The sequence below is a fragment of the Diaporthe citri genome (assembly GCF_014595645.1).
Source record: "Diaporthe citri strain NFHF-8-4 chromosome Unknown scaffold_1, whole genome shotgun sequence".
Lineage (NCBI taxonomy): Eukaryota > Fungi > Ascomycota > Sordariomycetes > Diaporthales > Diaporthaceae > Diaporthe > Diaporthe citri.
This window is the reverse complement of record NW_025064846.1, coordinates 11,307,621-11,333,942: the sequence shown is the minus strand read 5'-3', so window position 1 is coordinate 11,333,942 and position 26,322 is coordinate 11,307,621. Positions and strand designations below refer to the sequence as shown.

Genomic DNA, 26,322 nt, shown 5'->3' with positions numbered 1-26,322 from the left:
TGAATTTAAATTTATAGAAGTTTATTTTTAATTATAATTAAATATATTAAAGCGTTTTAAAATCCATTAAGCATATCCCTTTTAAGAAATGCAAATTTTATTATTAATTTATATAATTTCTAATTTAAATAAGTATTTATAAAAATTAAAATCCTTGCATTTAAAACATTGCATAAGCTTAATATAAAATTTATTAACTTAAAAGGAATTCCTAATAATAAGAATATCATTAATATAAATAGCGATAATAATTTAATCTTTAATGAAAACATAAGGATTAAATATTATTTTTATTAAATATTTAATTAATTCCTTTTTAAGAGTATTAAATTATTTATAGCTTAATTATTTAAGTTTATATAAGGTATTAAAAAGTTTTAAAATAACTTGCTAATTATTAAATAATATTTAATATTCTTATAGCAATTATATATAAATATTATATTTTAAATAGCTATATAAGTATATTATTTTAATATTAAATTACTAAAGCCATTAGCTTATTATAACGGTAATAGTAATAATTAATCTTAAACTATTATAGTGCGCTATAAAGCTATAAGTGTTATTATAATTTATGTTATAAATTTATATATATTTATAAGTAATAAGTTATGCCTTATAATAAATAAGCTTATTAAAAGTATTAAACTTCTTTATATATACTTAATAAAAATTAATAATATATTAATTTATAATAATAGGTACTTTAATTTATATACTTATATTTAAAAGTAATTTAAGTTTTCTTTTAATAACTTATTGCTAAGCGTTTCTTTTATTGCTTTTTATAGCTTATGCATATATATTAAGAATATTATTAATATTTATTATATTAGCAAGTAATGCTAATTAAGTAAGATTTAATATAAAGTTTGCATTAATTAATGCTAAGTTATTAAAATCTTTAAAATATTTTATAATAATGTTTACATTTTTTTTCGCTTTTTATAAAGGCTAAATTTATTATTTTTAAGAACTATATAATTATATAAATTCCGTAAGTTTAAGTGGTTTATTAATGGGTTTTATAAGTTTAAACAGTTTATTTATAAATTTATTTATAAGTTTTGTATTATTAGCAGGTTTTATTAATTAAAACGTTAATAATATCTTTATCTTAAATAGCATGTTTTTATTTAATTAGCTAATTATTTATACAATCTTTATTATTAAATTAAACTAAGTAATATAGCTTAATATTATAATTATAATAACTTTTTAAAGTAGTATAAATAAATAAAAAATAATCTTACCTTTAGCCTTAAATCTTATAAAGTATATCTTTTTGGCTTTATTTAATAATTTTATTTTTAGCTTGCAAGCTTTAATAAAGATATAAAGGTATGTAAAGCAAAAGTATAGTTAGAAATATTTAATATTAGGCTTTTATTTATAAAGCGCCTTAAATAGTATTATTTAACATAATAGGGCTAAGTATAGTTTTTAATTTCATAAATATATTACATAGGAAATCACTTTAAGCTATAGGAATAAATAGTTTTTATTATAAATTATTATATAAGTATTAATAATAATAGTATATATAAACCTTTTAAGCATATTATTTAATTTATAATAATAAGGAGGTAATTTCTTATAAATAATTTTATATCTTTAAAATATTATAATAATTATTTTATTTATATATTTACCCCTGTTATTTAAATTAAATATTTTAACTTTTACGCTAAATTAAGTTTTAATTATATTTAAAAATCCCTTAATAATATTTAAGATATTATCTTTTTAAGTAATAAAGTAAACTTAATAAAATTAAGTATAATTATTAATAAATAAAATAAAATATTAAGAAATTTTTAATAATTTTATTAAAAATTTACTTAATAAATTAAATTAAATATACTTAAATAGCTATATAAATTATTATTTTAGCAATAAATATAAGCATTTCTTAATGAACTTTATAAGTTAGTATGGTTTATAGTAAAAATCCATTAATTTATTTAGCATAATATTTTTATCTTTATATAGGCATTAAGCAATTAATCTTAATAAATTGCTATAGCTAAAAGCTTTATAAAATTTATTATATATTATAAATATTATAAAGTTATTTTTTATTATTTAAATTTTAAAATTTCCATATTAAAACTTTACTTATAGTATTTTATAAAATTTATTATCTTTTAATAATAAGAAGATATTATTTCCTTATGCATTTAGTTAAAACCTTTTTTAAATTATAATTTAGCTAAATAAATAAGTATTCCTTAGTATATAATTATATAAAATATTAATAAAGATGCTTTTAGTAATTAATTTATTTAATAATTATAGGAAGAATTTTATAAAGTTAATGCCTTTTATAATAAGTTAATTATTACTTATAATAATAATTATACCTAAATATAATTATAAAGAGCTAAAGTTTTTTATATATTTTATTATATGCTTTAAAGCATTAAAATTAAAAATTTATAATATTAAAGTATTTATAATTATTAATAGCTTTGCTATATATATTAAAATATTAATATGCAATGCTATTATATTTTCCTTATTATTATTAAAAATTTTAATAACTTCTTTATTTATAATTTAATTTATAATAGCTTATTTTTTACCCTTTTTTTATTTTTAATTAACTTTATATTTAACAAGCTTTATATAATTAATATATAAATAGTTAATAAATATAAAGTTTTATACATAGCATTAAGTATATTCTTTATTGCTTAATATAAAGTTAGCACCTATTAATATAAACTTCGCAACCTTTTTTATATCCTTTAATACTAACCTTTTTTAAATAAAGGTAAAATAGGCTTTAAATTATTTAATCTTTATATAGAAAATAATATTTATTATCTTAGGTTTAATTTTAAAAAATATTATAAAGTTTTAATTACTTAAGTTATTAATAATATTATTTATAATATTTAATAATATTATTAAGAAAAAGGAGCCTTTAACTTTATTGCTTTTAAAAAGTAACTTTATTAACTTCTTAATTAACTATTTTAATATTAAGATTTTAATATAAAGTTTTATTTAAAGGTTTTAAAAAATATTTAAATAGCCTTATAAGTTAAAATTATTCTTATATTATAAGTTTATTAATTAATAAAAAAAGTAAATAATTAAGTTATTAGTATTATAATTAAATTAATTAGTTAATATTTTTTAAGCATTAAAAGATTTTTTATATAATATAATAAATATTATAAGGCTTAAATATATTAAGCTTAAAAGCATAATAAAGGCTTAGTTATTAAGCTTTTTTTATTTTATAAGGGCCGCATTCTTATTTAATTATTTCTTAATACTTATAATATATTTATTAAGATTAATAAATTAAAAGTTGTAACTTTATATTATCCTTTAATTTAAGAAGTTTTCCTTTTTTAAGTTTAACTTTAAGAAAAATAATGAGTTAAGCTTAAAATTAAGTATATTTAATATCTTTTAAATAATATTTATATATTTTTAAGCATATTTTAAATAATATTTATATATTTTTATTTATTTATAATAATTAGCATTAATTAATATAAGTAAATAAATAAAAAGAAGTAAGTAATTAAAATATTAAATAGGGTAGAAATGTTAAATTATTATGAGTTATTATTAGCTATGGCAGCTATTATAAAGTATAATGATGGTATATAAGCAAAGGCTAGCGATATTAAAATTTTAATAATTTGGATATGAAAATAATTATAAAAATGAGGGTATTAATATTTCTTAATATTTTAAGATATTTTAAGCAATGCTAGGCTTATAACTTAATAAAGCAATTAAGCAAACGATAGTTGATTATTGGGTGTTGAGGAGAGAAATCTCCTCGCTATTAAACGCTTAGAAGGAGCCTATTTATAGGCTAGCGCTAGCGTATGGGCATACGACCCTCGCACCTTCCAACAACCACTCCTGTCACGGGGCGTGACCGCTACACTAAAGCCATGCCGTGTCCCTACCAAAAGGTACAGAATTCCAGGACGTACTGGGTTCCTCAGTGTAGTCTATGTAGCCGTGTCATCACAACTCCTCTTACTTATTGGCAGCAACGAGACCTCTATCGTAAAAAATGTGAAGGCTTACCCTAGGGTAATTAGGGAATCGCAACCAGGTCTCAGACCGACATCACGTCGAGGAGGTTGGCGTCTGACATCTTCCATTTCTAGTTGAGCAGTTATTCGGGAGGCGAGGATGTTGTGAAACCGTCATATAGAACTGACCGATGAAGCATACAATGAGGCAGAACCCAAGGTGTAGAGGTGCGAGGAGACGGGCTTCCCAACTATACACTGCCCTGGTCTTGCAGAAAACAACGTTCAAATCCAAGTGGCAAGCAGCTTGGAGCCGGGTGGTCCCCATGTGGTATAGCAACGACGCTTGCGCATAGTTGTCACGAATCTACTACTGCTAGCAAATAGACCGCTCGGCCAAAAGACCAGTAATTTCCAATCACTATTAGAAATAACCCAGCAGTATATAAGTGCTACGGAGCCGTACCGTCACAATAGTTGAGATTCTTTATTTTTCTTGAAGTCCCAGTACGTTTTGAGCAGGCTCGAATGGAAGGGCACGTGGTTTCTTCATAGATGTACACCTTTGCGCCGCAAAAGTCGAGTCACAATCGAGGTTTTCCACGTCGTAGATGTGGCTTGAATTCGGAATGGGCGGAATGTGGCTCATAGTCTTAGTCAGTGGGGCGCAGCACCCGCCGGCTACCATACAGGCTAAATGCAGCGCAAGGAACATCTTTAATCCAGGACCCGTGGGGCGGAGTCTCATCGGTTACTGTGCTCAGCTGACGGAAATCCCCAGCGGGGAGGGTGACGCCTTTGTCACCATAACTGTCCGCCATAACCAAGCATCCACAATGTCGGAATTCACACAAATGGCAGAGCGTGCTCTTGCTGATGATGGGTTCTTGGAACTAGACGCCCCGAAAATAGGAGAGTCCATACTAGAGTTGGAGCGGCGGCGCTTCCCTCTGGCATCTAAGCATGGCCTGGACTTCATCCAGCAACATGTCCTTGATGATAAGGTAAGTACGTTTACAAGACTACGTAGAAGCATAACTAACAACTTACAGCGCATCACATCCATCATCGATTCCGTCTTTCCTAATGGGTGCGTGATCAGGCATTTCTTGAGATATCAAGCGTATCCTGGTCAGAGTTGTGAAAATACAAAAAATTACAAAATACAAAATACAGATACAGATACAGATACATAAAATTTTAAAAATACAGATACAGATACAGATACATAAAATTTTAAAAATACAAAATACAAATACAAATACAAATACATGTATTTAAATACATAAATACAAAATACAAATACAAAATACATTATATATAAATATTAATTAATTAAATCTAGTATAAATTCTTTTAAAATAAGCTTAAAACTAGCTATTTAAGTATATTTTTTTTAATTTTATATCTTTTTGTTCTAAAAAGATATTACATATAATATAAAAGTATTTTTTTTTTAAAAAAAAGCTTATCTTCTTATTTAAGTCTTATCTTATCTAAGTTTTTTTCCCCTTAAATATAAAGTATTTATAGCTTTTTAGTAAATTTAAATATAAATAAAATAAAATATATTTAAAATGCTTAAATTAATTAGAATTTAATTAAAATTTCTTTCTTTTTTAAAATAATAAAATTTAAATTAAATATTATATAACTTGTATTTGTATCTGTATTTTGTATTTTAAATACAAAATACAGATTTGAAATTTTAAAAATACAGATACAGATACAGATACAGATACAAAATACAAGGCCTATATAAATACAAATACAAATACAAATACAGTATTTAAATACAAATACAAATACATGTATTTATGTATTTTGTATTTTTAAATACAAAATACACAAATACTGTCACAACTCTGATCCTGGTAGGGCTGTCAGTTTGTGGCGGAGGCGTGGTTCTGAAGACGGGCGGCACGCTGTCGTAGTGCATTTCTTACCCATAGAATCCCAGGTCAACTACATACAAGGATCGCATCTTCTCGAATTATCTTTACAGAATGGGAGCCGTTCGCTATGGGAGGCACCTGCAGCAGAATTATTGGCAGAAATAGGGTGTAAGAAAGTATAAAAACACTTTAAAGATGGAGGGTTGTAAGTAAAATGCTCTTTATTCCTAATAATCTTCTAACTTATTATAGGATTATTCTTAATGCACAAACTCTCTGTATGATGGAGCAAGCATATGTGATTAAGTGCGAGATTACAACACAGGATGTTGCAAATACCTAGAAAAAAATGATATTGCCGAGAACGAAGACTACAGAGGACAAGCTCGCTGCTATCCAAAGCTCCAAAATCCAAATCAACGCAACTTTCCAGCAGACAACAACATCCGCTAAGTATTAGTATGGTTGGAGGTGCAGTGACTGGTTAACATAACGGTCGTCAGACATAACAGCGTTGAAAGATTCGAAATTGTTGGTAAAGTCGATCGGTGGCTGTGGGATATTGAGATGGTTGTGAACACAAGCGTAACGGTCCGCGTATATATCCAAAGCTGTGCCGGGCGTGGGGGGTTCTCCTAAAAGGGGCAGCGCATCTTGCTGAGGGGCCGACTGGCCGGGCGTGTCGAGTTCTCCCGAAAGGGACAGTGCATCTTGCTGACGGGCTACCGCGTTGCTGTCACCTATTCTTGCCATCTTTAATTATCCACGGCCAGCCCCAAGATTTGCAATATATGATGGCCTTTTCTTAGACCTCTTTTGTTCTTCGAGCAGGGCACTGTTGATCGTTTCCCCTCATCATGTCGCGTCTTGAGAGGGTGTAGATACTCTTGGATTGATCATCTAAGAGCTCCTTGTTGTACTTAAGTGGCAAAACGTGTCTTAAGAATTTGCTAGCTGTGTCAAAAGTTTGGTGGCAGTACACGCAAACTTCAGCACATGCAACATCTGTGCCAAACCAATCAGTACGGGAGGCTGCTCGGGAATGATTTACCTACGTTGTTGGAAATGTTGCTTTAAATATTTGCGCGATTGATAAACCTTCCCTTCTTTGCAGCCTCGTGGACAACTTCCCGCTGTGATGCCATCACTTTGACTATCACTTTGACTATCACTTGCATCACTTTCTGGGTCCTCTAGACGCAGAGCCCAATGAGCTCGGCATTTCTCCTTCTCAGCATCTAGATCCTTTTCTTGCGTCTTGGGAAAGTTAGCTAAGATTTAATAATGCAGAAGGATGCTAACCTTGTATTCATCTACATGGCGATCTAGGCCGTCGCTTGTCCTGAAAAGAGCAGAGCATGAGCATTCCCAAGACATTCTGGATGATAATGTGTCAAGAGGAAGTGCAGGACATCAACATAATGCCAGATTGCTAATCTTATCAGTGCCGGAACTATATTAATCCGTCATTGGAGAAGCCTGTTGGTGTCTCCGAACCGATGCTGGGCACCCAAACAGGCTTAACAAAACCCTGGTGGCTGCAGCCCGGCCTACGACCTTGTTTTCCTTTTTTGCCATTTTCAGAGACCCAAACCAGTCATCCTATCAAGACAAATTTCACTTCCTCAGGATAAGGATGCTCGCTTCCATTCGATACGAACGCGTTGACCTTGATCACCCGTGCGAGGTTTGCAAGGGTTCGGGCAAAGTTGAGGGGATTAATTGCCCAACTTGTGGTGGGTCAGGGTGAGAGCACTCGGATGTGTACTCGGGTATCTTTCTGATGTATTTTAGGGCGGGCTGATTCGGATGTGTTGAATGATTGTCGCGGACATTCGACACAGATAACCTCGGGTTCACATCGGCCTGCTGCTTCCATATGGCAACGCTCCGGCTCGGAAGTCGGTTCGCGCGTGGTCCTCGCTTTGTGGAGGGTTGTTATCTAAGTTCAAGGATCAGGACGTAGGGCGGTTGGCGGAACAGCATTTGGTACACGTGAGGGCAGAGAGTGGTCTGTTGGTTTACGTTTCATAGATGTCAAAATTCACGATCAATTTGCCAAGGACTCTAGCCCCAGGAACTTTACCGGTATTGCAGGACAGTCTGGCTCTGGCTCTGGCTCTGGCTCTCGCAGTGCACAATCCGGCCGGGGGAGCTACCGAGTACGTTGCCCAGGAGGTGAATGGACCCCCGCGTGCCCCGAGCGAGGAGAAGCTCGGGCCCCCAACGTCGACCAGCACCAAGAGTCGCGCCCATTGGTGCGTATGCTCGGCATCGCCCCCATTGCTAGTCTCTCTATTCGTCTGGAAAAGTCTCCGAACGGAACTCTTGCCAAGGTTCCTCGAAACTGAACAATGATTCGTCAGTCGCACTTGCCAAGACACTAGCGCGCACACGGCCGGCCAAAGAGCCTATCAACCGAGCTCCCCAGCAGGCTTGGCAGACTACGTGGAGGCAATCCGCGTTGTTTCTCGTGATAGGCCCGGATCTTCGAGGACGGCAGATGGTCCGGTGGCCCCCGAGAAAAAGCTGCTTGTCACCCCTGCACCCATGGCATCCCAGCCCATCAGGTCTGACCAGCCACCAACAATTTCCTCTGCCCCTCGTCTCTTTGTTTCAGACAGAGCAACACCAAGCGCATAAACTGCATTGCATTTCGCACGGGCCGTGGCAAGACAGTGCAGGCTGGCAGGGAGCCCTGTAGTGCTTTTCAATACCTTCGTACTTGGAAGGAGGGAGGTCCCACAAGGAACCACCATAAGTATTTCTGCGCGGCACTGCGAGCGATTAGTCTACTACAGTACGTCGCTGCCCAACAGTCGTAAAATACGTCTGCAGTGGGTGGCACCCCTGACCAGAGGTACCTGCCGTTTTGTCTCAGCCTCTCGGCATACCTTAGCTGCATGCCGCTTCAACCGCCAACACGAGTGATGCTGCGACTCTCAGTCCAGACTTCGATTTCTCCAGCCCCTGCTCATCTGAGATCGCATCCCGCAAGTCACCTTTTGCAGGACCGCGGCCGTGGCCGAGCGCGCCCATCCGTCGGCCGTCCCCGGGAAGTTCACAAATGCTCCCCGTACGTGTTAACCGTGAGTTAAATCGTCCCGTAGCGTGGCTGCACGCAAGGACTACGTAATGGCGTTCAACAAGACGATCGAGACCGCCATGCCTACTACAAACGGGTCACGGACTTCAAAAACAGGCTCGGCGTCCCGGTTTTAAACGCGCTTAGGCACGCATGCTAAAGCATTCCTCTAAATCGACAACGTGACTTTGCAAATCTTCATAGAGAGGGTGTCCTGCAGGATGGCGAAAGGATATGATTTTCTTATAGTCACAGCCGAAATCCCGGTCGTAATCTTGGACGAGTTCGTGCCCAACATCAACACGGACAACCCTAGCGAAAAGATCATCTGGAAAGTTGTGGCTGCTAAGTGTACCTATCCCTACGACCTTATCAGCCTCGCGCTCTCGCCAGGCACTAAGTTCCTGGCTACCAGCGTGTGTGCGATCTACTTAGATTCGGCCGCATTCAGGACCCCGCACCGGTGCTGTAGAGCTGTGATGGGTCTCGAAACAGAGTCGCTCTAATCCAACAGACCATCCAAACCCGCTGTGTGAACGTGTTGCGCGGAAGGCAGAGTACCCGCAAAATGAAGACTGAAATTCATCCTAAATCCACGACTTCCTATTCATCATCATCATTATCAACATTCTCAATACAGCTAACAGCGGTTCTCATCACGTTACAGCCGTCCATAGCGTATATAAAACTTAAAAAAAATTTCTCCCACTTCTTAAGGCTAACTATCCCCTCTATATTAAAATCTATTATTTGCAGCATGAAATATTCCTTATCAAGAACATTAATAGCGCTCTTAAAGTTTTCCATTATGGCAACCTCCTTCCTATTAATATAATCAATGCATATATAAAGTAGGAGCTTATGCATATCGGCAAAACTACTAATCGTAATGGCCGTAACATAAATTTCTAAACGGCACATTATTCTAAATCAAGCTTAAAGAGAGGGTTTATAAATAGTAGCCCTATAAATATAAATAAATTCCTTTATCTATATATTATTAATAGGGATTATAAGGACTAAAAAGTTAACTAGTTGCCCATTACGGAGGATACAAATGGAAATATAGGCATCTATAAAGATATATCGCAGGTCAAAGCTCTTCATTACCTTCTTCTTATCCAACTCCAAAATGATATTACCCTTGCATAGCGAATATAATTCAGCCTTGCCATTTAACGCAGTGCATTGCAAAGGAACCCTATCCATAATAAATAGCTAGTTAAATAAGAATTGCTTCGCGATAGCGGATATAGTTTAATTTAACAAGCTTTGCCAAAATGCATTAAAATGCAAAATGCTTTTAACGTTAAAGTCCTAGAATTAAATATTACTAAGCTGGCCCAACTTCCAGAGCTTAAAAACATTATCCACCCAACTAGCGGGGAGGAAGTAATATTGCTAGCAGTATAACTAAGCTAAACTTACTATAATCCAGCTACTATTCCATCATTATAGAAAATAACGCCGCTCTTTATTCTTAAGAGTAGTAAAGTAAGGAGCATAATCTTATAATGGAATGGCAGGTAAGAGCCTACACTTCTTTAGTAAAAAGTGCAATGGCTAATTAGCTTAACGTAGGTATGGACAACCTTTTTCTTGGCATTATTAAAGCTTGCAAAGTAAACCTTATTGCATTCTTTAAGACGTCTCTTTAATAAGGAAACTAATTTAAAGTTTGGGATGTATAAAATGTTAGCGATATTATACTTAATTAAGGTAAAGTTAGCCGCCTTATATATAAACATAATATGCGCTTATATCTTTATTCCCATTAAAAGCGTGATTTTAACCTTATTAAAGAATAACATGCCTTTGCAATATATAATAACAAGGCCATGCTTAAGAAGTAAGCCAATCTTAATAAACTCGCCGATATCGTAGCCATTAATATCCGCAGAGCTGTAAAGATGTAAAGACATAATACCGTGGAAGATTTCGTTAATTTTCTTGCCAAAACCATTTTCGGGAAAAGCTTTTTTAATGCCATATGCCACAATCTCGCCCATGCTTAATTTAACTAAATCAAAGCGTTAGCCAAAGGCATTGCCGAAGGGCATCTCCATTTTCTTTTCAACCCAGCCCCCTCCTTCCCAAGGCTTTCTCCATATCTCTTAAGGTAGTTTAAAATTATTAATTAAAAGGTATGCCATAATATATATAGTTTTGCGGTCTTTAATATCTCTATGTATGGTTTTAATGTATTGCGGTCCCTATTTAAGAAATTAAAGCGCTTATAATAGGCTTCCCATATTTAATGCTGAGTAGTTGTTAATAAACTTAAGAAAATGATAAGATTTAAATGCATTACTCGTAGCTTCTTCGGTAATGTAAACACCCTCAATAGGGTAATTTACCTAGGAGGCCGTCATCCACTCCATAGGGTAGAAGGTAGCGCTGCAATAGCTTATAAGATGATATACAAAGATGGCGTGGAAATCTCCGATATAGCAGTTAACTTGAACTTCTCAATTCCAACGCCAAAGCCAAAAGCTAACTTCCCAATCAATGTAATTATCCTTATATATACTTAGCCTTAATAAATCAGTTTGCAGGTCCTAATCTACCTTTAAAAGGATGTCGCTAGCTTCAATCTTACTATATGCAGGGCCTCCCTTCAATACTTTTTCTATGATAATAGCGTTAAATCTCCCTTTTTCCCGTATCTTAATATCCCACTTAGCTAGCAGGCCATATCGTTTACTTTCATAAAGTGCTTATAGCGTTTATTATACCTAAATGGTGCCATAAGGAATAATTATCCCCGCAAAAAGTTTCTTTATAACCATTTAAGGGTAGTATAAGGCAATTAAGAAGTTATTACTGCTTTTAAGATATCCTCCCATTATTAAGCCAATTGCCTTACCTTTTATATTAAGAGCTAAACTTCCAAAGCTCCCACTTATAAAGGAAAAAGCAACCTAAATTATCTCGCAATTAAAGATCCTTAAGCAATAAGCATTATGGTTATACTTGGGCTTAATATTAATTCTGCTAATAGTTGCTTATCTAATACTAAGCCTTAGCGCCTCATTATTGCCAAGGCAATGAAAGTTAATACTAGGCTTTGCCCCTTTTGTAGCGAAAAAAATCGCCTTAATTCCCTGGGAACGTGCAAGGTTCGCGTTAACCTAAATAATAGCGAAGTTTATCTTAGGATTTATATAAACAATATGCAGAATCTTAAGCTAATTTAGTTTATTAATCTACTTACAGCCAGAAGAAGTAAGATCTTAGCCATAAGCATACCTTAATGTTACCTTTAAAGATAATAAAGCCAAAATAGGGGCCTAGGCTTACAACGTGCTTACACATAAGCACAAAGCCTTTCTCCTCTTACACATAAAAGCCAGTGCCTCCTTTAATTACTCTTGGCTCCTCTAAATTAATATACTGAAAATAAGAGAGGCTAAATTAATTAATGCTCTTACGAGCTTATTAAATAATAATTTCCCATTGCTTAGCTTAATTAGCAAGGCTCATGTTAAACATCTTATCGCTAAAAGCAATGAAATTAAAAGTCATTATAAGGGCGGGAAGCATACATTAAGTCAAAACTGGAAGATATGGAATAAGTTCTTGGAAGTGAGAACAAGGTATGGTGTTATTATAAGAAAGAAGGGAAAGAAGGGAAAGAAGAGAGAGGAGAGAGACTAAGGACCCAAGTTTCCAAGTAATTATACTGGTAAATTATAGGCAGTGTCCTTACACTCCGTCAATCCAGGTCGGGAAAGCAATTAATACATTGGTACTTATTTCTTGCCTCTAGTGTCAATATATGGCATACAATCGAAGTTTGTGTCGCGCCCCCTCCCTGTACTTAATCTACGCAATAAAAGCGGTGGCAGCAGTGGCCCTGCATCAGATTGCAGGTGCTTGACCAACGTCCTCGCCTTGTGGTTGCCCAAGTGGAGACCACAGCGTTATGATGTGTGTAATGTCCAGACTGATGGCATGCTGCCTTGATACATCTATATTTGGCGACACCACGGTGACATCTAATTAGTGCTTGCATTATACCAGGGGATGCAGCTTGTAGACCTTGTTCACACCATGACAATGGCTTGCAGGCCTGTTCACACCATGACTACGGCTTGTAGGCCTTGTCCACACCATGACTACGGCTTGTAGGCCTTGTTCCACCAAGGCTATGGGCTGTAGGCCTTGTTGGATTGTCTTTTGCCTGTGGTGGGGTGAAGGTGGCTGGAGCAAAGAAAAGGAAAGGGAAACATCTGTACCAGGTGTGAGCTCATAGAGACAGCTGCAAATCTATGGGTACAGGTACAAGCGACTACCAGATTTGTGGACACGGGGGCAAGGCAAGCATGTATGGGTACATGTATTGCCAAGCAAGGGCCTGCAGTATATATTTTATCGACACCCGTCTAGACATGGAACCTTTCATTCTGGTTGCCTTATTCACGTCACTACGAACTGCACCTTTGCCAGCCCTCAGAATGCCCCAAGATGGTCTCCTCCAGCTTATTGATGGGTGGGGTGCATTTTTATTTGCAAATATAGCTGTCTTATCCTGGTTTGCCATTCGCTTAAGTGCAAAGGCCAACCAGTCTTCCTTAATGCCATAGTTCGCATGGAAGTTCGCCTACTTACTACCTCTACTCTCTGCACTTCCAACCCTCTTGCTTGCTATTGCATTGAGCTGGAGTATCAAAAGCGCCAAGTCCTTTTGGCTTCCCCATACCTTTCAAATTCTTCTAGCCTTACGAGCTACCTGCATTTTCATAACTACCTTCATTAAGGCAAGTCTTGGTGGTCCCTAACACCTACTATTTCTATGCTAATGTGCTTACAAGTTCTTCAAGGTGTTTCATCCTTTTCTTCAAAGTAATCTAAGACGATACTATTTGAATCTATCCACAGACGTTGAGGTGCCAAGAATACAGCTTTTCTGTTTTGTTACTGTCATCCTTCAGTGTGGGCTTTTTGGTGTGGGATGGAAGCTGTCTGATTCGAGTCACGACCTGACGGCAGCGCCGCTTGTTCTGCTGCGAGCGCTTGTTTTCGCCTTGAGTCCCAACCTTATTCGGCATCTCTGGAAGCACAACAGACGCCTGCTCGTGGTGGTATCATCCATGCCTCCCACAGCCACAATTTCTATCGCATTGTTGGCTTCCACAGCAGAAGGGAAGCTACCTGTTCCAACATCTCTTCAATGCATGCTTTGTTTGATTCCACTTGTGACCAAATGGTTGGCACACAAACGACATGCTAGCCTAGCGACACTCAGGACGCCCCCGAACTCGAATCCTTCCACTCGGAATCAAGTTTTGGGCATGCGAAGTCAGTCTGAGACCAACTCCGAATCTGAAAGGCCGAGTTCAATTTCACGTTCCTATTTCACGGTGTAATTTGGAAGCGGCGTCATGTGAACTTCGGGCAGGGCCATTTTCTGTGCTGGAATCTGATGAGTGGATTTATACAGTGAGCGTCACTGAGCACAAGTGAGGTGTGGGATCAGAGGTTGGGTCGCCGACTAACTTGCGGGGCCTCGCAGAACTGGGGACCCGCGTTATTGGCCAGCGGTTACCGCGGAAAGGTTGCATGGCGTATTGTGATTCGGAGGAAGCGGATGCATGCCTGGCGTCGGGGCCGTCGGAGGTGCGCAGGATAGCGTTGTCGAGGATGGTGCATGCGTCCGCTGATCCTATGTACTCTGCACGAGGCGGACGTGCCCAGTGTTGCTCACAAAAGTTTCGTCGAGGGTTGCAACGCCCACACAGGGGGTGCTTTCCAGATCTGGCAAATAACACAAAATTGATTCATCACATGCGCAGTTGCTGTAGCAGGTTTCAAATCATTGTCGTCGTCATCGTTTCTGGAAGGCGCGATGTCCATCTCGGTATGCCATCGGCTCATGCCTGCGGGGCAACGGTTTGCAGGATCGTTCTGAGGCTCTTGATGAGCAGTTGAGGACTTCCGAGACCATGGAGGACGGGTCCATTTGACAAAAGTGGCACCCTCTTGCCGGGACTGTCAAACTGGACCCTTCACACCCCTGGTTGATTGCTGTTAGCGCATAACCCTAAAAGGGCCTTGCTGTACACCTGCAATCCCATACCCATGCACCCGGACGGGAGCATTCCCGTTTTGGCTTAGATGTCGCTGCGTTCTTGGTCCTTTCCCGATCTGTCAGAAAATCAGTAGTGAGCCTCCAAACAACCTCGACGGGGAAAATGGATGATGGAAATGAACACGAACCGACTCAGCCCACCGACCTCGAGGTCATATTTTATTTGCCGGATCATGCAGTTGGCGTGTCCTTGCCGCCGGCGAATAGAGGATCCGGTATGCCAACGTGGGAAAGGCTTGCAGGCCATATCGGCACAGCCACCATACTTCCTCGCTTGCGTGTGGAGGATTGCCTCCAGCTGCTACCAAAGTACAGCGGTGACACAGCTTTAGAGGCTGCATCGAGTCTTGCATCAAGCATCTCGCAAGCTAAGGAGAGGCGAAGCATCCAGGGGATCTTACTCCTCAGCCTCTGTATAGTGTTAGACATGTCAGGGCGTGCTTCTCGAGCGAAGATTGATAGCATCATCAAGGTCCTTACCAAGAGTTCGAAGCCGAGATACCTTGACACTTTAAAAAGAGGAGCGCGAGTTGCGAACGAGATCATCGCCGAGTGGGCTGGGCGGCATGGCGGCGATCATCTGCAGCAGCTCGATCAGGCCACGCAAGCAGTGCTGCAAGGTGCGAGATTCATTGATTCATTCCAATGTACGATCTAACCATTTGTGTCATTCAGCTCGCCTCTCCGTTGCCCAATGGGGGACACTAAGTGAGCACTGCACTCAGGTAAAGGAAAGGGTAGTATCGAGACCTTTGTCTCAAGTACCAACGGGTAATGGGTGCCCAGTACTCATCCCACCTCTCATCAGCCATATCACCAAGGGTTCCCTGAAGTGCGTCGCCCCATCTGCAGGACCAGTAGCAAGTTACTGATATCTTAGGCTTGGCGAGGTTTGTCGCTACCTGGGGTATAGCGCTGACCTTACCGCCAGCATGGTTGGCGTGTCGTACGAGACAGGGAGGTTGGCCTAGAGTGACCCCGATTGGTGAAGTCGCAAGGAGGAACATCGCGATACCAGAGACGAAACCTTCCCCATCCGCGCCGCATCGGGAAAGATTAGCGGTGGCGGGTCGCTATCCCTACCCTTGATCTACGGGGAAGGGGCCCGGCATTGATCTTGGCCCCGTGTAGCATGAGGCAATTCAAGGCATTTTGATAACAGAAAAATTTCGAGGTCTTGCATGCCCCTTTACTCGCTACTATCTACCAGCCGGGACTGGTGTGGTATCCAAAGTAGGATGGCCAAGGACTGCTCCGCAACAGACGACCTCTCTCAAGCTCCCCTGTCGAAAATGCATCCTTTTGAAGCTTCAGCAGGGTGGTGAGTCAGTTTGATCAACACTGCGAAGCTCATACTGAGATGCAGAGCTTTGGAGGCACAGGACATTTTGCCAAAGCTGACGGAGACAGAGTACCCATATCTGGCGAATGCACACGTACATTCCGCCAGGGACGGAGGCGAAGTAGACAACCTGCAACGTCAGCCTCAAGCTTTTGACGTGTCAAAGAACGGACTCACCAGAGAGAAATCATCGTATGGGCCAACAAACAAGGCGAACCAGACTGCTCCGTGGAGGAGGAACATCACCAATGCCGGAACCAACCACTTTACGCTCTGCTGCCCTGTGGACACAACTGAAAAAACTCCTCCAAATTGTCGCAAAATCGTCCAACATTCCCATGCAGACCACATCCGACAAAGAAAAGTTGCAGACAACGTCGTTACCCTACTCCAAAGTGGACTCGCTTGCGCCAACGGTACGCTTCCGACAAGGAGGCCCAGCAACACACCGTCACAGATCATCGCCCCCGCCATCTTGCTCTTAGGCCATGGATCGGTCCACATACGAATCCAGAAGAGCCTCTAAAAAAAGGTCAGCCATAGCTCTGATACCTCTTCCGCCGAGTGTACATACCTCGCCTGACACCATCAAATAAGTGCCAAGGTTAATTTATGTAGATAAGAAAGTCGTGACGACAGTGGAGAATGGAAAGAATGATGATAGGAACAACTCCTGCCATACACTGCCATAGAGCAAAACAAAAATATGCATTAGGGAATATGAAAAAGAGTATCCGGGGTCCGTCTGTGCCGGTGATTCTGCGCCTGCGAAGTATCAAGACAATACTGAGTCCTGCCCAGAGATGGCTCAGCACAATGGCAAGCATGGCGGTCGCAGAGGGTGGCCAAAGGCCATGGCTCCTATTCGATTCGTCGTCGTGCATAATTTGGTTCTTGTGCCGGTCAATTCGTCTTTGCAGGAAGAGGAAGACAACGTTTCCCATCCCGGCCCAAAATGGAAGATGGCGATCGGATTACTCTTATATACTTTTCACATGCAGAGCCGAGATCCATCGCCGAGGGGGGGTCTCAGAGATGTGCATTGTGAGGCAGATTATATAAGCCACGGAGTGGAGTTGAACGTGACATTCTGTTCTCAGCCACCCGAACCGAGATGGGTGCTCAAGGGCCCCGGATGCGAAACTTCACACCCCAGTGTGCCCAGGGTGGTCTACCATATTGTAACCAAACGCGAAGGCAAGGGATTGGGGAACCAATAGCTGCGCGGTGAGACCTTGTCCACACCATGACTACGGCTTATAGTCCTTGATCCCAAACGGCACTGCGCAAAAAAAGTGTCCGTGAAATTGCCTGGTCAAATTACTCATGCTCTGCGCCGCATCTTTGCATCGTGTGGTCGCACATTCAGAGAGTCTCTGGTTTGCGAACCGAGACTCACGGCTATATAATGTAACTGGTGCTTCCAACTGTCGCCGATCAGAAGGATTCCCGTTCTACGCCTGAAAACATCCGTCCCAATACATATTCGTTTTGACATCAGTTTCGACTGACAGCCGAGAATCACCAACCGTCACAACTATGGACAACCACACTCCTGACCAGCAAACAGTCCTGAAAAATTTGCAATGGATGGAAAGAATTTCCCTAGGAGTCGGTTATCGATGTGAAGAGAGTCAAATATCATTTAGTTCGATGTTGTCGCTCCAAGATGGGCACCAAGAGGAAGCGAAGCTGCAGGAGCTCCTCCAGAATCATTACGGATTTGCGTTCATGAATCTCTTCCTTATTGCCCTCGCTCGACATTCTTCTGCAGCTAACGGTCTGATACGAGTCCTTGCATCTTTGCTGTCATTCCGCATCTTATCCCTTATACAATCCTTTTTTTGGCTACGGGACGCACGCACATGGCTGTATGACTTCGTCTCGCAAATGGGTGTTGTCCTGTCTTTTCTTTGCATCCTCGTGCCAACCCACCATAGCTACTTTGACCATTGTATCAAGGAGTTACATAAGTCTGTCACCGCAGTTTGTCGTGGCCTTCACGCAATGTCTTTCTGACTATTCTGATAGGACTATCTCAGTCGGATTCTTGATCGGAGCACAGAGTCAATTTGGCAATACGGCATTTCGTCAGAGCCCGGATTACATGATTCATTTCATCCAGTCACAGGGAATGCGGCCCACTGTTACGAAAGTTATGACAGGCCTTCAAAAAATCATGCAGAGCATGAAGCGCAAACACGATCTTTCCGAAAGTGATTTCCAGGTGGCCTTCGTCGAGTCTTTCGAAAAGTGCCGTACCCTCGTTCATCCGGATGACAAGCAGATATCAACAGCGGCGGACCAGTCACCACATTGGAACAATCAAGACCACAGGATGACCGAAGGCTCCCAAATGAACTCGGCCGTGCCTGCACCACAGTGGGATTACCAAGACCACGGGATAACTGGAGGCACTCAAATGAACTCGGCCGTGCCCGCACCACAGTGGGATTACCAAGACCACGGGATAACTGGAGGCACTCAAATGAACTCGGCCGTGCCCGCACCACAGTGGGATTACCAAGACCACGGGATAACTGGAGGCACTCAAATGAACTCGGCCGTGCCCGCACCACAGTGGGATTACCAAGACCACGGGATAACTGGAGGCACTCAAATGAACTCGGCCGTGCCCGCACCACAGTGGTATAATCAAGATCACGGGATAACTGGAGGCTTCCAAATGAGCCCGGGGGTGCCAAATTTGCTCTTTTCTGTGAAGGATATCCAGGAGGCGTCGTTGGAATATGCTGAAGATGACAGTTCGCAGGTGGCCGGAGGGAGTCAGCCGAGAGCTTAGGCGGCTTGAAGGTGCTTGATATCACACAAAAGTGCAAGGGTGCTCTGGAATGGGACACACATTGATCTCCTGAGTCTGTAGTCATGGTTTCGCGAGACTGAGCAGGGGCACAAAGAGAATGAATGTATAACTGAAATCGGGGAGCTTCACAGTCTTCGTAAACATAGAAACGTAATTGAGTCTTTCGAAAATCAGCTCAGCAGCCTTGATCACGTAGATCATCCTCCGTGGGGCCGGTTCTCCCATATCAACGTCGCTTACGGAGCATCCCTTGGGCCTCGGATTGCATCTCTTGGACCCTGTGTTGCGTCTCTTGGACCATGAGTAGCTTGTCTTGGACCTCGCGTTGCCTCTCTTGGACCGCGAGTTGCCTCTCTTCGACCGTGCATGTCATCTTGTCGACCGCGCATTGCAGCTCGCGCACCGCGTTTACAAGATTTTTGAGTCCCTCCGAGACTCCTTCGTCCGGTGATCCTTGATTGCTGGCAGACGATTCGACTTGGACATTGGTTTGAAACTCTCGGACCGCGTCTGACACCTTATGTGCCACGCTCTGAAGTTTTTGCAGTTCCTCCTGACATTCAAATTCTACCTGTTGGACAGAGAGCTCCTCTCCCTGTTGCTGCTGTGTATAATCCACGGCGTCCATCACTCGGGACTCTCTGCTTCATTCTTGGTCAGAGATGGTCGATAACAAAAAGGAAAGTCAACATATCTTACTGGCTGGGAGCAACGACGGTTTTTGCAGAAGGACTGGATCTGGGTTTCCAAAGACTTTACCATACGGTGCCAGCTCCTTGCGGGAAATCAAATGTTCCCAGTCGACCTTTTGACTGTCAGAAGAAGCCCTGCAACTTACTTTGGCCTGTTAGAACCAGGATTCTCATCTCCTTTTCCCAGAATGTAGCCTGGTAGAACTCACAACAGTCGCCACTGAGCTCCTCTGTCCAATTCACGATTTTTACAGGGCAGCGGCGATGGTAAATGATGTAGGTGGAACACCACTCCGCCGCCCGAATGTAGTAGTGGACGCAAGGGTAAAAATACACTGATTCCCATTCGCACATGGTCGATGGAAGTGTCATCAGAAATTATTCTGCAGAATTGTTCGCAGACTGGTTCGCAAATGACTGAGTTGCCTCCTGTGGCACCTATTTCACTCTGGTGTAAGCGTCGCAGCCGCTTCCTGCGAGCTTGAGTTCAACCGGGTCTTTCACTGGCTGAAAATTGACGCAACAGGGGTCTTCAAGTATCAATTGCAACATCCTGCAGGCATGGCATCCTGAATCACTACTGTGTCAATCGGAGGCTGTGCAACCAGCAGCTTTTTCGCAGATTGCGCAGAAGAGGGAGGCGAGGGAGTCGTTACTAGCGCCTTCTGATCCGTTCCCCGAGATTCCAGCCATAAAAGTACTGCTTTCAGTATAGCTGCTCATGTCGTCACCCGCCTGGTCATGGTCAGGGAGACGGATGTCTCGATTGCCATCCGAAGCCCGCACTGCCCTGATGTGCAGTGTGCGTGCCCAGGCGCATGCTTTTCATTTCTCGGAATGTCCCTCCATCCAGCTCATCATATGCTCTCCTGGGCAGAGGGGAGGGACACTACCGTTTTGGTCTCAAAAGAACAAAATTCATGGCAACTCGTTAATTACAAGGTCTTAGCAGCCTAAGCCTCTGTATGTGTCTCGGTCTGCATGGCTCATCGGAGCATCTATTGTTGGTCCCGGTCTTCCCAAGTCTGGTCCCACGGGACTTCCCACGACTGAAAGTGCACTCTATTCTTTCAATTGAAGGTGGTATTCGATTTTCTCTGAGCATTGGGTTGGTGTTCGTTCGGAAAACAATCGCCACGTGCAACAGGTAGTCTCAATGAAGTAGCGCTGGGATGCACTGCACACTGATCTAAATTCAGAAATCCCTGTTTTGACCCTCCTTGATGCAAGAGCCACAAACCCCTGCCGAGCCTCTAAACTGTTTTCAGAAATCCCTGTTTTGACCCTCCTTGATGCGAGTGCTATGAACCCCCGACCTGCGATGCAATGTGATCGCTGGATTAGGTCATGCGCCCGTTTCAGGGCTGGATGCTGGTGGAAGCAATGGTGGAGGCAATGTTGGACAGGGAACGCTGCGTTGCTTCTTGGCCGACTCGCCTGACACGATCATCGTGACCGATGTCACTAACACAGACCTTGAGAGTCAACTCTACCAATCTATACCTTTCGGGTTCTGACTGAGATTACCCCGCTATCTCTGTACCCTCTGGGTAGGCGGACGTTGGCTGCGCACTAAGCATGGCTGTCTGCGACAACTGAGAGCGCCCCCTCGCAAGCCCAGGCCAGTCTCAGCAGCGCTTAGTCAGTCCAGGGCTCTGTTTGTAGACTTGAATGCCAGCAAATGCTTCTTCTCGGGGGTTTTTTTTTTATTAAAAAAAAAAAAAAAAACCTGGCGGCACACAATAGCCACGCTGCGGAGCCATCTGCATACATATCCCAAATGCTTCCTCCAGTTCTCTCATATTTGTAACACTCGGTTCTTGCCAAGGGCAAAGAGTCCTTACCAGATCTGCTCTTCAATTCAACACCCTTATACGTCTTGATGCGATGGATCAGAGCCTTCCACATCCTCCTCTTCCAGCTCTCTTGGAGGACTTGGCATCTCGGTCGCCCCATGACACGTTGATTTGTGAGGAGACTGAAGCTGTCGCCGTGCTTGATCCTCCGGAGAGCCCGACAAGCCATTCGGAAACAGCTTCTTTGCTTTCCACGGTGGACCTGGATGTCCCAAGTTACCTTCCTTGGCCTTCAGAGGATGATCGCAAAGCTCCTCATCCCCAATTCACACTACTATTCGGGCATTATCACAGCATTATGATGATGGAGATTTTAGGACCTGAGTCGCATATAATTGATGCGACCATTCGCCGTCCGGGCGGAACTCAACCCTCTTGTGTGGGGAAACATGATCTGGGGAAACATGATTGGTAGATCTCTTCAGATCATCGTCTGTCTACATAATGCAGCGTCTGGAGATCAGATCACAGATTGTGTCCTGGACGGTGAAAATACCTTTGTCGGCATCTAATCTCAACGCCTTGACAAAAATGGACAAGCAACCTTGGTATATGACTTTATGATTTGTGGACTGCGGATATTAAAAGAAGGGCATTTCTATTTTACACATTTGTTCATAGAGCCGCTTGATGAGACAAGGGCTTTTTGGGACTTGAAAGGCAGTCCTTGCAAGGCTACTCGCCGCCCGGAACTTTGTAAGCAAATGACCACATTTTGCGAAACGCAGCTAACGCTGATGATAACCAGTGGAACATAAGGTGGCATACCTAGCTGAATTAGAGCAACGGGGCATCCTGCCGTTTAGTTATGGGGAACGGGCAGGAAGCGAAAATCGCGACTCGCGTACGAGCGGAACTAGTGAGGCTTGGTGGAGGTCAATCGTCGACAAATGAGCTTCGTCTGCTTCGTTTGCTGGAGCCAAGGATGTCTTGACAGCTAGTATTTGGTCTAATAGAATGTTTTGCCTGCCTGTTCAACTTCTATGTCTGCAGCTCTGGGAGTCCATGTGGTCGTCTATGTCATGATTGCCCGGATCAGCGTCGATTCTATGGGGACGAAAGTGGTCGTTGAGGAGGATACCATGATGGGGGGAGTCAGGTACATTCAGGTCTTCCTCGTCGCGAGACATGAAGATTGTTCTATTCTAACTGAGGTGCAGAGGTTCAGGATGTGTCCTTCTCTAGAATTCTCGCCGTCTCCTTGCTCCCATCTCATGCTCATCGTCCTCCCGGGGCCTCTTAATGCGGCGCGGCGGAGGTTGGCTCGCATCTGACTTGCCTTGCCTTTCTTCCTCGGCCTCTGAGGCGTGTTCAGTTGTCTGAGCCCGGTTCTTCGCAAGCCGGTCCATTTCCGCCTGCTTCCTCGAGAGGTTCATCGAGTGGGCCAGCACCGAGCCAGAGACATCCTGATGGACAACTGCGCAATGAGTCCTCCACTCTTCTGGGCCCTGGATCAGCGGAGGCTTGCTTTGGTCCGTCTTTGTCCTCGCACATTCTGGGCACGAAAATTCCTGGCTGAACAGTCCCTTGGCGACGTGTGTCTTCGTAAAGTGTCCCGATATTCCCTTGAAGTGTCCATTGCAGACAAGGCAACGCGTATACGGCGTCTTATCGGCGACTTTTTGGATACCCCACGGGGCTTCCTGTCCATGAGCGGCAACACAGTGAACGTGCCAATTATTGCAGTTCAGCACCAAGTGCGGGGCCTCGGCGCCCTGTCTAGCACATTCCGGACATGGGAAAGGCTTATCAAATTGACCAATCTTCACATGCTTGGTTTCGAAGTGCTTGCGTGGATTATATGTCGGGGTGTTGCATAGGAGACAACACGGTCGCTGGTCCATCGGCCCTGGAGGATTAGGAGTGTGCTGTGATCCGTGGTGCGCCGCCACGTGCTTACACCACTCATCGAGACCAGAGATGCTCCTTTCAACTTTGCCGAGTCGGCGGCACTCAGGACATGGGAAGGGGCTGGTGAAATCCTCACCCTTGACGTGGATGTTGGTATTATGTAGCGACAACCCAGTCTTCGTCGGATAGCATTGATCCGAGCAGAGCAGGCACCTGTGCTCGGTGGGATTCGCGCTGCTCGCCTCCGTCGTGGATGGCAGGAGTTTTGGGTCATGGTGCAAGTCAATGTGACGCCTCCACTCCGCACGGTCGCTGATAATGCAGTCCTCCGAGCCCAGACGACAACATTCGGGGCATGGGAACGGCTCGGCAACAGTCCACAGCGCCCGATGACACTTGACCAGATGCTCCCTGAGGGCGGTCGTGTTTTCGAACGTCTGGCAACCAAGGATACACCGGTAAGGCGCCAGCCCTCCCGGCGCATGGTGCTCATGTACGTGGCTGCACCACTCTCCAAGGTCTGCGATCTGGTCCAGGGTCTCTCCATGGCCCAGGCGGTCGCACTCGGGGCAGGAGAAGGGACACATCCGCTCACTGCGATGCGCTCTGTTGGTGTGCTTCCACACGTCCTTCCAAGACTTGAAAATTCCGTCCCCCGTTTTGCCGGTAGCTTCCAAAGTACTCGCCCCGGCACAAATAAAGCACGTCGGTACACTCTGTGATCTCTGCTCGAGGTACGCGACCAACATGTCGATGTATATGAACTCCAATTTGTTGCAGTCATCCGTGCGGTCCTGCTTCAAGTACTCGCTGATGGCCTCGGCCGGGAACTCTGCGCCACGACGCGCTCTCAGCCTCGGGCGTGGTGTTTGTAGGTCGCCTGTGTCTTGGCCGAGAGCCCGCCGGCGGTTGGTTTCTTTGAAATACTGGCCGCGTTGCTCTGCGACGCGAGCTCTGGAGAGCTTTTGGGTCAGGACCCGGATCTGAGTCGACTTTCTGTAGTCGTTGCTGCTGAGTAGAGCGCGCATATCTTCTCTTGTACTCTTCCAATTCTCGATGTCTTCGGGATGTACATCGAAAGGGGCTAGCTGATCACATCGCAAGGACGAGTTGCGCAGGATCTGGAAAAGATCGTCGGCATCCTCTGCCTTCGCTTCGGGCGCTAAGATTGAGACGAGGTCCTCTTTCATGTGTCTCGGCTGGTAACTGCGCTCAAACATCGTGTTTGAGTGCGATAGAATGTAGTTCCGAAGCGCAGGAGTGAGGGCACCTTGATTCTGAATGTCAGAAGAGCCGACCCGTATCAGGCTAGGTAGGAGCCCCAAGGGGCCAACGCACCGTTCATTCTGCTTCCTGCGCCGACCCGTACCGCGTAGGGGCGGAGCGATTCGGGGAACCCAGCGACGAGGAGGACCCGGCTCCATATCTCCCAGAAATCGCGGTAGGAAATTGGGAATATCTCCTTTTCCAGGAGTTTCTCTTTCCAACCTAACGTGACACTTTTGATGCCCTTCTCCATCAGCGGCCGCTTTAACAATTCCTCCGCCGAGCCGAATGAGGGATCAAACGCATCTTCGGACAGGCCTTGAGCGACAACAAGGCTTGCGGGGCAGAAGAGGCGATACGGGACGAAGGTAACGGAGAATTCAATCCTGCTCGGAAACATCATATCAGTCATCAGTCAAGACGGGGGCGAATGAGAACATACACATCCTTCTGGTCCGTCTTGATAGCGTCAGGCCGCAGCTTATTCTGTTGCAGGGTGAAGGTGGCAACGAGTCGCTTTTCATGTGTTTTAGGATGGCGTAACACCCGGATGGAGACTTGTTTGTACTTGACGTTCTCGACAACCCCAGGACGAAAGCCGCCAATAGCAGCCAATAGAAGCATAGCATGAAAAGATACCCGAGTGATGGGGGTGCATGGAATATCCTCAGCACGTTGCCACAGAGTCTGGAGTATCAGTGCAATATCCTCAGCTGTTGCTTCCTTCTTCACGAACATCTGATTCCGTGAAAGACCCATCTTATCGGACTCCGCTCCGATCCACTAGGTAGATCATTATCAGACGCGTTTGCAACGCGGATGCGAAGAGTGCCTTGGGGCGGGGGGAACATACCCGAATAAGCTCATAAACTGGCCCCACGCCCTTCTGCGAGAACAGACCCTCCTTGAAGCTGAGATTCCACCGCGCCGAATTGGCAGGATCTTCTCTCCTCTTCTGGGCAAGGACTGTCCTGTTAAAGTGGACAACAAGGCTCCTCCAGCATTTGCCAATGTCCTGGCAGAGTTCACAGTACGCTCTGCTTTCTTCTCGCTCGGGCCCAGATCCACCCGGTACCGCTTGCGGCGCGCCGCGTAGATGCTCAAGAACTTCTGGCAGAGGCGGATGGCATCCATCTGCCTCTTTCCCTTTTCGCAAAGGTCATACCAGATCTGGTCAGGGTTGGCGACAGCCGTCGTTGAGGACCAGAAACTATTCTCAGCGGTATCAGAAGGAGTGCACTAAAATCTCAAGTAAAAGAAGGACGTGACTTACTCATACCAGGTGCTTCTCAAGCTCTCAGACTTCCTCATTGCTGTCTCGCACCCTCGGAGTTCAGTAACCTCTGCGTCAGACTCCTCTAGCATTCCCTCAACTTCATCCGAATCGATGTCGAAGAAAGCCATCGT

General features: G+C 43.0%; 4 protein-coding genes across 4 annotated transcripts; 3 read left to right on the top strand and 1 right to left on the bottom strand.

Annotated features, from left to right (window-relative positions):
• Positions 1-4,849: 4,849 nt before the first annotated feature.
• INS49_002950 (uncharacterized protein) lies at positions 4,850-5,209 on the top strand (the record flags this gene model as incomplete). Its single annotated transcript, XM_043163750.1, has 3 exons — positions 4,850-5,017; positions 5,066-5,144; positions 5,202-5,209. The coding sequence occupies 3 exons, from the start codon at positions 4,850-4,852 to the stop codon at positions 5,207-5,209; spliced, it is 255 nt and encodes an 84-aa protein (XP_043032256.1).
• Positions 5,210-9,214: 4,005 nt separating this feature from the next.
• Positions 9,215-10,016, top strand: INS49_002949 (uncharacterized protein; the record flags this gene model as incomplete). Its single annotated transcript, XM_043163749.1, has 2 exons — positions 9,215-9,409; positions 10,011-10,016. The coding sequence occupies 2 exons, from the start codon at positions 9,215-9,217 to the stop codon at positions 10,014-10,016; spliced, it is 201 nt and encodes a 66-aa protein (XP_043032255.1).
• Positions 10,017-18,605: 8,589 nt separating this feature from the next.
• Positions 18,606-19,229, top strand: INS49_002948 (uncharacterized protein; the record flags this gene model as incomplete). Its single annotated transcript, XM_043163748.1, has 1 exon — positions 18,606-19,229. The coding sequence occupies one exon, from the start codon at positions 18,606-18,608 to the stop codon at positions 19,227-19,229; it is 624 nt and encodes a 207-aa protein (XP_043032254.1).
• A 3,750-nt stretch (positions 19,230-22,979) lies between these two features.
• Positions 22,980-26,319, bottom strand: INS49_002947 (uncharacterized protein; the record flags this gene model as incomplete). The annotated part of the gene is made up of 7 exons (XM_043163747.1): positions 22,980-23,283; positions 24,160-24,919; positions 24,988-25,301; positions 25,358-25,698; positions 25,769-25,881; positions 25,950-26,125; positions 26,189-26,319. The coding sequence occupies 7 exons, from the start codon at positions 26,317-26,319 to the stop codon at positions 22,980-22,982; spliced, it is 2,139 nt and encodes a 712-aa protein (XP_043032253.1).
• Between the last annotated feature and the right edge of the window lie 3 nt (positions 26,320-26,322).